We start from the raw sequence: 10,876 nt of genomic DNA on the forward strand, positions 1-10,876 counted from the left end.
CCCAGTGAGTAATGTTTAAAATAAATAAATACTGCAGGGAAGTTGCTGTTAGTGCAATTGTTGGGTTATATCCTAGTGGCATGCTTTTTATCATAATAGTATTACAGGAGTGCAGTTTGTTTACAAGGCAAGTTTGAGCCAAGGTGCGAAGCACATAAAATCTGTTAATAAATAACAGACTGTGCATGTGGGTTTTGCAGGGTGGCTTAAAAAATCAACCCCTTCAAAGTACAATAATATGCAAGTGCTATTGAAACAAAACAAAATAAACAGGACAGAAATGATTTCCCATCCCTCAGAATAACATACATAATCTCCTCTAGAGAGAGTGGTAACCATGCAAGTGTGATGGCAGCTGCAGCAGCACCTTGGCTGTAGAGTGACGTGCCTTTGTGTCCTTCCATTTATGTTGTTCAGCACAGGTAGTGGCAAAAATACTAGAATATACTCATGAATTAGGATACCTTGAATGTCTTTTCTATATCTGAAGACTATTAGATAGTCAGGGGGACAGAATCTCAGTAGGACTCAGGCATGCTGGTAGTTCGTGGATTTGATGATGTCATACCATATAGAGGTATAGAGCTTATCACTATCTTGAGTTTATGAGTTAGCAGCAGCAAATGCCCATATCTTAACCTTCCCAATGTAAGGACACAATAGACTAGAAAGAGGAAAGCTAGCCAGGGGTCCCACATTTTTGCTGTACAAAGCTCACAGCAGTTCTTAACTTGACTGAAAAGGGAGTAATTCATTTCACTGAATGGTAGGGAGATTAGGTCATTGATTTTAATGGGCAGGACCGCTTCCTAAAAAGTATATCCCAGGCCCCCCAGGACGGTCTGTGACAACACCAGTGCATACTGGCAGAAAACACTGGTTTGGCCTATTTAGGAACTGCATAATGCCAAGCTGGGTGTGTCATCTCAGCACTTAATAATGTGAGTAAGTAATTACAAAGAGTTAGAAAAATGAAACACTTACTTGGTCCAAGACCTATGGAAAATGCAGCAACATAAACAAGCAGGCTGGCCAGTGAGAGCCATTTCAGGAGAACAGGAACCTCCCCACCTTCCATATAAGAGTCTGTTGTGCTTTTGCCTCCTTCCAGAGCAGTCCTGTTCAGTTCTCTTGTCCAGGCAACCTCTGGGCTGCTCTGTGCATCAGATGACAATCTTTCTGTTGAAGCCATGCTAGCAAAGAGGTCCTTTAGACTCCCATTGGTGACAGTGAAGTTTCCTGGTCTCTGGAGAATGAAATCCTCTGAAGATTGGCTTCTACAGACACTGGTGAAATTCACAGGTGTGTTACGGTTCACTAAGCCCATAGTGATCAATGATACTGCCATAACAGAAGAGCCAATACACAGAAAAGTTTTACTTCCAACTTGATCCACAAAAACTGTGGCTGGGACTGTGCTGACCACTTTTACTACTCCAACTCCAGTAGAAGCCAAGCTGGCAGCTTCGTTGCTCTGGAACCCAACTGACTTCAAAACAGTTGATGCATAAAATAAAATGTTGGGTTGCCCAGTTGTTTGCACAAAAAATACTAGAGTGAGTCCTACCAGCATTCGAGCCCTCATGTTGTTTTTTGAACGAAACAGGTCCAAGAAACTATACTGGTGTTCATCTTTCAGGGAAGACTTAATCACAGTAAGTTCTTGAGTAGCATCTGACGTTTCCCGTAGCCTCTCTAGTACTTGTCTTGCAGCTTCATCATTTTTTTTCATTACAAGAAACCGAGGACTTGGAGGAAGGAAATACATGGCAATAGCTTGCAAAGCACCTAATGGAATCACAAGGCCAATCATGTACTTCCAGCCATGAGATATGCTGGCAAATGCATAATTTGATATATAGGCCAAGAGAATGCCTATCACAATCATGAGTTCATTTAATGATACAAGGAGGCCTCTTCTATGCTGTGGGGCAATCTCAGCAATATACACACATGTTGCAATTGATGATAATGATATGGAAATACCTATGGCAGTCCGTCCCACAATAAGTATCTCATATGATTCATAGGGCAGTAAAATCAGACTCCCCAACACAAGTAAAGAAGATGCAATAATAATAGCAAGTCTCCTTCCAAATCTGTCTATCAGAAATCCACCAGTAAGGGATGCAAACAAGGCCCCAAAAAGCAGGGAACTGACAATGATTTCCTGCTCTTTGCAAGAGAGTGCTAATATGCTGCTTATTTGAAGAAGAGCTCCAGAGATAAGGCCCAACTCATAACCCATCAGAAGTCCACTTACAGCAGCAATAGCAGAAGATAAAAAAGTAAATGTTCCACAACCTGAAATAAGAGAATAAAACACAAAAGCTTGAATGAGTGACTTCTGCAACATTGTGACAATTAGTAACAACTTTATTTGATATACCAGTTTTAAAAATCTATTTGTAACTTTTAAGCAAAGCAGTTAGTTGCCATACATATCCAGAAACAGTGGTGACATTAAAAGCTATTTCTGAAAAGAAAAAGAGGTAATTATATAAAATCTTCTCTAATTTTAATGCTTTGAGGGACCTTATCTTCCTGATCAGAAGGCAGTAAGGTTTCGATCAGGTCCTAAATAATCAAACCTTCTGCTTCAGAATATCATAGCAAAAATCAACATTTATATTACAGCCTTGCAACATTTTCAGTGTTTTTCCTGTACTGAATTGAAGAAGTCTTATCCACCCTACTAGTGTACCATGGGCAAGGAAAGTAGTAATTTCCCAGCCAAATTCCTTCAACCTTGACTTGAATAAATAACAAGTTTTCCCTCACCACTTATTAATTTCTTTGCTTCACCTGAGAATGCCATGAAGGCTGCTGGAACCAGTGTCAAATGGAGACTTACTTAATGAGCACCATGTTGATCCAGACATCTGGGATATTCTAGGGAAACCAATCTTTGAGATACAAACTCGTGAACTTTCTGAGCTTTGCTCATCTCTAATCTCAAATTCTTCAGAATATCAGGATCAAATATTTTGCATAGTTTATGACAGCCATAAGGTCAGGAATAAGAAACAGATGGTGAAAACATAAAACAAATGCAGATTATATGCCTTTGAAAGTCCGCTTTAAAACAAACTTATTTTATATAACTGTGATTCATTGTTTATTGTTACAAGGTAGATTTGACTGATCGTATTCTACTAACTGTGAAGCCTTTTGCACCCTAAACCTTGAGTAATATATCAGTTTGTTATTGTTGGTCTTGTTCTTTCTCTCAGCATGATTTTCCTCTCATCATGATTTTGGCTGCCACACAACCAGGAAAAGAGTAAATTGACTTCTGATTTTCCACTTAGTTAGATGAGATGTGTCTGAGGAGAGGTAGCTTTTTCAGTATAACAGAATCTCTATTTTAGTTAATTCTCCTCCAACTTTCCAGCCAAGCTGAAAAGTGGTATATGGTCTAATTGAAAATGATACATACAGTTTGTTTAGTTTTAGCTTATTTTTCCAAGGCATTAAGGCTCTTTGATCATGCTGACTGCCTGGAGTTCCTTGCCAGTAACATTTGAGCACATTGGTGAGGATCAGTCGCATTTGACATGAGAATATTACATTTCGAAAGCAAATCGGGAAAAGAGTAGAGGACAGCAAGCCTAGAAGTGCATCAGCGCTACTAAAATAAGCAGTGCCAGAGGCTAGGCCCAGACCCTGGCATGTGGCCACATACCCTACTAAATTGCTAGCATGATCCTTGACATGGTTGTGCCCCAAGACACCTCATGCTCTCCTAAGGATTCCCAGAAGCAATGTGAGCCCACCATACCTCCCTATAGCCGCTCCACAGGCAGACAGGTTATTTTGGAGTGTAGCACAGTATAACTATGTGAATATAAGTGGTGCCTCTGGGGTTAGAGGAGATGTGTAAGCCTATTATGTCTATTAAGATAAACATCACCTATTAGTTCTCCTAACTTTGAGCCAAGCAGAACTCAAACATCAGCCAAACAGCAGCAGCCCTGAGTTACTGAGCACACCCAATGCACCTCAGCTGACTCTGACACTGAACTAGTGTGGCTGGCAAACCAGAGATACATAAGAGATAGCAGAGAACAACACGGTTTCGTCATGATGAGCCGTAAGGACATGGGGTAAATGGGAATATTGGGAAAATTCTTTCAGAAGGTGGGGATGGATGGCAGATTTATTGGGATGGTGGTGGAACATCTTGAAGAAAATACCAGAAACAAATTTGCAGCATGCTCCAGTGAGGGAACAATCTTTTTTTATATTTTTGTTGTCCATATCTGTATTATGCCTAAAGCTTTTTCTTCCTTTATATCTGCACTGAGATCAGTTCACTTATTTTAAACAGAGGTTAGTGCATGGGTTAGAACAAGGTCCTGCTGTACTTCCTTCACACATCGAACAGTACTTCAGCAGAAGTGCTTCTGACTCCAGCTAAGCTGGTTTGTGCTGTATGTGCTCCATACTCCAATGCACACATGAAATATTTGTTTTATCATTGCAAAACCTAGTTTCTCTTTCCCTTTATACTTTTTATGCTTGCTCTATATTATTAGATGTGGAAAACACACACTTCCAACAAATCTTGGCTGGAAATCAGGACTGATAACAGCACAGTGTGGTGCTGAAGGAAAGATCTTGAGTATCAGAAGCTAAACTGCTAATGTGATCACAGTGCTCTGCCCAAATTAGTATTTGGTGATGGTGTTTGTGCTTTCTTGGATATCTCTGTGTATCATTGAGATACATAGATTTAACCTAAGATTTTGCCTCAATCTGTTTATTATGAAGGGAAAAGAGACCATTTTGGTCATTCAGTATGACACTCATAAACAACAAAACATAATCCTTCAGACACATTTAAATGACATTTTATATTAACTAGGCAATTTAAAATATTCAGCTTTGATTTAAAAATTGCTAGTGATAGAAAATCAATTACTTTGTCATAAGTTGTCCTTAATTGCTTTCACTGAAAATTATCTGTAAATTATTGCTAGACCTGATTTCTGCAACTTCAACTTCCAGCCATCAGGTCCGACTCTCCATTTCCCTGCACTTAACTGTGTTTGCCAAGTACAAAGTTACAGCCTGTCATTGAGACATCTCCTTTATGAGCTACTTAGCCTGTGAAGCTTACAAGTTTACCAATCCTTTAAGTATTCTAAACCTTGTTCTCTGAACTCTATCTAGATCATCAGATTCTTCAGTAAATTGTGATCTGGTCCCAGTGCTCCTGAAGTGGTTGCACAGTGCCAGATAGGAACTTGACATAATTATCCCAGTCCTGGTGGGTATTTCTCTATTTGTCTATGGATTGTCACAGCCATGTACAGGAGCTCATCTTCTGGTTATCCTCCAGGAAAACCAGCTTCTTTTCTGACTGGGTTCTCTCCAAGGCACTGCCTTTCTTTTAAATATGGCCTGCTTTATTGCATCCTAGCAAGGAATGCAAATCACTTTACATTTGTCTATATTAAAATACAAACTGTGAGAGATCTATAGCATCTTCTAGATTTTGTAACCACTTGCAAAAATAGGCACTTCTAGATGTCTGAGTTAGGTTAGATTCCTATTTGTCTCCATTGTCTATAAAAGGAAACTGTGCACCTTGCTCAGATGCAGATGTCTAAAGTTAGCAGAGAAGAACCCGACAGCACATTAACTTGTAGTCAGCAAGCCAAGCCATCCAAATTGCATTCATCCAGTGACATATCCCATTTATTAATGACCCATCACCTTTATCACCCACAATAACCTATTATCATCTTCTTCAAAGCAATTCAGAAAAAACATTTAGTAACAGAGGGATAAAAATTGAGTTTAAGGCTCTCCAGCAGAAACACAGCATCATGGACAGTGTCTCCTATTGGTACTTTGAGTCTGTGTCCTGTCCAACTTTCAATTCTTTAAATGTGTGAGAGTCATTTTTGTATGCTTCCAGTTTCTGAATGACAGTGCCGAGACAGATATCTTGACAAAGCCCACCACCAGCACTGTTCTTGACAATTCACACTATGCTCTCCTCAGTCTGTGGTCCTCAGATCAGACCGAGACGATCACTTACTGTTAATCTGAGAGGCTGTACAAATTGGATGTGGAGTTTGGACACCTGGGAATTTGACAGGGAAGCATCCAAGTCCATATATTTCTTGCTTCTCCAAGTAGAGCAACTTGACCAATGTCTTAATGTTTCTTTAGTTTGTTTTTACTTGGTTAGATTGTATCCTTCCTCATCTGTCCAAGGACACACACCCACAGTTGTATAGAAATAGTGAAGGACTGTAACCATAGCATCCCTGAATAAAAAGCAAATCCTGATGTGATGCAGGGGGAGACAACCTGTCATTCTGCATGAGCAGCAGCAAACTCAGCAGTTAACTCAGTGTCTTTGTCCCTCACAGGCACCATTCTGCTGAGAAATGTCCTTATATCACTATGAGATTTTGTTTTAACTGGTGTACCCAAGACTTGCCTGCTCACAACTGCCTGCTGATTTAAACCCTGAAATCTGCTCTGCTTTCCTTTATGGTCTTCCTCTAGGCAAAACTCACTCTGACTTCAGCATGTGTTTTGTTTTAAATTTTCCAGATAAAGCATGTTGCAGTAGTTGTACTTACAATCCTTTTAAGTGTCACTTTTAATGATGTTGCTGGCAGTTCTTAGGCATTTTTTTTAAAAAAATCTTCTTGAAATAGAGATATATTTCTCTTATTTTTATGACATGCTTGCAAAATACATGGTAGTGTGCAGCCCAGGGGAATAAAATATTTTAATGATGGCTTCCAGAGAATTTTTGCCTTTTGTCTGCCACAAACTCCATGGCTAATGAGTGTGTGGCTGGTATGTGACAAGTGACTGGAAACTCTGTTCTCTAGTTTCTCCATGTAAACAAAGTGGTTTCCCACAACTGTTATTCAAGTCAAAAGCAGCACTACTTGGCAAACAAACCTATCTTTAGGAACATTCACTGGAAATGTTTATGTTTGATTCCTGAAACAGAGACCGGGCACAGTTGTAGCATAACATAGTGTATTGCTGATGAGGCTGGATGTGGCCAAGCAGTAAGAGTGTGCCCCTTTACTTAATGTTGATCAGGTATTTGGGAAAATACAGTTCTTCCAAAGGCATAATATTTGGTCCATGCTTCTATTTTATGGGTGTTATGGATAAATGATCGGTGTCACGAAGATCTGCAAGCAGGCTGAGCTGGGAAACACCACTCTTCACCCACCTCGTGCGAGGAAGAGGTTTGGGAAAGGTGCCTGGGAGCCCCTTCCAACTCAGTTTTGCAGTACTACACTCCAGGTTAGGTCAGACACTGATATTTCTGTGATGTAGTTTTTCTTTCTCTTCTCTCAAGAGATCATGCAGTGTGCATACATAAAAATAATGGGATGGAGAAGGGGGATTACTTTGTGTAACCTGGGCGAGTATATCTATTTTGATAGGAGGGCACTCAACAATCTCTTCCACTATGATACTTTCTTCTGTTTACTTTGATTTAATCTGAGGTGAGAAATGTCTCCGTTTGGTAGGGAAGGAAAGTACTTTTCGGGAAGGTCAAATATATGTTCTTTAAATACCTGGAAATTCTTTGATCTATTTAGACATTTGGAAGGTGAAATCAATCACTGTCCACCATTGCTTAATAAGCTCAGATTATAAAATCACAATGAGTTGAATGCATTGCATAGATATGAATCCACAGCATGAAATCTCCTTTTTTCAATAGAACAAGATACCTACTTTTATCCCTGGTAAATCTGAAAACTACAGCAGCTGTATCTGAAATTTTAAACTGCCTTTCCAGGTTAATGGTACTTAAAGTTTCCTAAATTGTCTTTAAAGGAGATTTTGCCAAAGTGTATAGCATGTGCATTATTATTATTATTATTTTTAGGATAAGCATTTATGGCATGTATTGGGAACTACTGCACAATTTAATTGTGGTTTTGCCTCTCATAAAAGGTGATTGACCCATTTCCATGCTATCATGATTTTTGCTATACTGTCACAATCACTTTCTCTGTCTCATACAGAATCACAGAATCAATTGGGTTGGAAAAGACCTCCGAGATCATCGAGTCCAACCCTTGGTCCAACTCCAATACTTGTCTGGTATAAAGAGATACATGTTTACCCTATTGCTCTAGTCCAGCACCTGAGGTTTCTTTAGATCCAGTAGCTGCTCAATAAGTGCATTTCTCCTATTACCTTGAATACATTTGATCTAACTGTCCATCTAGAAATCTTGCATGGGACCTAATTCAGTTGCCCAACAAGATTCTCCGGGTTGAAACAAATAGTGGCTCTGGAACAAAGCCATGTTGCAAGCAGAGCTGGAAAATCTCAGAAAATATTAACTTTACTCAAATATAGTGTCAGGATCATATGAGATCACAACCATTTGACAACCCAAGTGTGAAAGGCAAACAAAAACCAAGTATTTTGTAAATTGAAGTAAAAAAGAAAGCAGAAGAAAATTAATGTATCACACATTTTCACACATCTAAGCTCCATGGTGGGAAGCATTATACACTTTGGACAGCTTAAGCCCAATGAATGTACTTTGTGAGTAATATTCAAATTTCATGAACAAAAGCCCCCTGGTACTTATGGAAAGACAGGGAATGCAGGTGCTGGAAAGACCAACCCTGGCCATGTCCTCTTACTGCTTTGCCATGCATTTTCATTATGTCAACAGGTAGCCTGGCCCTTCATTTCATTAAATGGTATTTGGGTTTTGTTTTGTTAGTTTCCAGTAAAAATCAACAAGTTCTTTTAAATCCTAACTAGGTAATTATAAATACCTCAGGTTACTGCTTTAATTTTTCAGAGTAATGCCAAATGACTAATTTGCATTTACTCTTCTAACCCCAGTCCTTGTGCTGCAGAAACTTTGCTGTTTATTGTAACTGCTGTATTTCCCTTTGATAACGTTATCCTACAACTATCTGCAGTGCTCTCCTCAGTCCCTAAGGTAATGTTAAACATTTCTGCACTCCTCCTGGCTTTCTGTTCTCTATTAACTTCTGATTCCAGATATCAGGAGACATCGCTTGACAGATACTATTACACTCCAACAAGGTATTTGTGCCTATGGTATCTGAACATTCATGGGTTAGTCAGTTCATTCAGTTCAAAGTGAACAAAACCTGCCTGGGACAGTCATTTCTGGCTCATGACCATGCTGTCCTGTTTAGGTACAGCTGTCTTGTGGGTGAGAAATATGCGGGGCATTTTCCCCATGACCTTATCATCAATGAAAGAATCTGAAGATGCACACAAAACAATGTTGTAGCTTAGAAAAGCTGTCAGATAGGACAACAAAGATGAAGAGCTATAAACTTCAGCTTCTGTACTAAAAAACTTCCTGCAGCAGAAATGCTATAGTTGATTTTTGATGGCATCAGCACAGAAACCCTGTTTCTTCCTGAGAAGCTAGGGAAGTAAAAACAGGAGGGAAACACTGTCCCCCCACCCTCTACTGTCCCCCTGCATGAGCAGGTGCAGTGCTCACCTGCTCTCCCTCCACACTTTGATGGAAAGGGCTGAATTTCTTCCAAGGCAAAGGGAGCAATAACAAAGGCTGGAGCATCATTGTTACCTTAGACTGCAGTGGTTCTCCTATTTTTCAGGAGACTGATCTTCATAAAGGAATAGGATTTACACAACAGACAGAACATGCATGAGCAGTAGGACTGAGGCCTTTTAGGGAATGTATCACAGAAACCATCATTCAAAATTCAAGCTGGCAGTCCCATTTCTTATTCATATGTTTCCCTCTTGCACTTTTAGAAATTGAGACTGCATGTCCCGAGAGTGCCTTGGCTTTGTGGGGCCTTTCTGCCCCAGCCCTGAGCATTAACTAGGTGGGCAGCTGCTGCTGGCCAACAGATGGCATTCAGCTTCTGCCTCCTTACCTGGTGCACCTGGGAGCCGGCCTAGCTGGCAGCGGCTGCTGCCCCAGCTGCTCTTCTCATCCTCCCCTGCTCTCGTTGTCTGGCTTTGCTGGCTGAGGTCCTCCATGCTCTGCCCAGGTACCATTGCCACCCCCTTTACACCTTGGGCAGGAGCACTTCACAAGGCAGTGATCCTTCCCCAGACGGCCAGGAAAGCGCAGGTTGTTTTCCTCATGGCAACAAGTTGCTGAAGTTGGCTGAAACCAAATGCAAACCACAAAGTGGTTTGTGAACAACTTCGTTGCTATTTCAGACGGCTTTGCCCTTTGCAGTGACACAGACTGTTGCTATTCTGGGGAGCCTATTGCAGGAGAGGGGAGGGCCCTCTCTCGGAAGTATTAGTTTTGCCTCTTAACAAATAGTTGGAGACATCAGACATCCAGGCACAGCTCGATGCACATTCCTTACCTATTTGCTTACAAAGTCGCTCTTATTCTCCCCCTCTCTCTTTTCCTCCTCTCTCTGCTGTTCATACACACAGGTTTTTAGCAGAGAAGGCACACCAAAGGGGAGGATTTGAAGTGTTTGCTGTGTCAGTTAAAGTTAGGGCAACAAGCACACACATACGGCATTGCTGAGTTCTTGTAACTTCTGAGAAAGTTATGGTGAGAAACAGTAGAGAGAAAAAAACCATGGCAGATCTTTGCAATCTGTGATAGCATAAATCAGGACTTTTAATGGCAAAAATGCACATGGTGTTTTAAAGCAAATGAAAGGCTCTTTTCCATGACAATTATTTGTGGGAAAACTGAGTCTGTCTCAGCTATATTGAGTCAAAGGTTTGATTTTTAGAGCTACTGGGAGTCACTCCATCTCCACTAGCTTCTGTAGAAGCAGTGCCCAGAGGCAGGACAGCAGCAGCAGGGAAAGCTTACAGAAAGTGCAGGTGAGCTGCATAAAGGGGCTGCCTGCCCTGCTCTGTCCCAGTC

At 40.6% G+C, this 10,876-nt stretch overlaps 1 protein-coding gene across 2 annotated transcripts in view; it reads right to left on the bottom strand.

The window, feature by feature from the left end:
* The window catches only part of SLC2A12 (solute carrier family 2 member 12), a 34,280-nt gene extending 24,096 nt beyond the window's left edge, over nucleotides 1-10,184 (bottom strand). For both annotated transcript variants that reach the window (XM_071549118.1, XM_071549119.1), the window contains exons 1-2: nucleotides 9,909-10,184; nucleotides 985-2,304 (exon numbers count right to left, since the gene is read on the bottom strand). In XM_071549118.1, coding sequence (XP_071405219.1) covers nucleotides 985-2,304; nucleotides 9,909-10,032 — 1,444 coding nt within the window. In that variant the 5' untranslated portion in view covers nucleotides 10,033-10,184. The remainder of the gene's footprint in view (nucleotides 1-984; nucleotides 2,305-9,908) is intronic.
* Nucleotides 10,185-10,876: the final 692 nt, after the last annotated feature.

The sequence above is a fragment of the Pithys albifrons genome, chromosome 2 (genome assembly GCF_047495875.1).
Source record: "Pithys albifrons albifrons isolate INPA30051 chromosome 2, PitAlb_v1, whole genome shotgun sequence".
Classification (NCBI taxonomy): domain Eukaryota; kingdom Metazoa; phylum Chordata; class Aves; order Passeriformes; family Thamnophilidae; genus Pithys; species Pithys albifrons.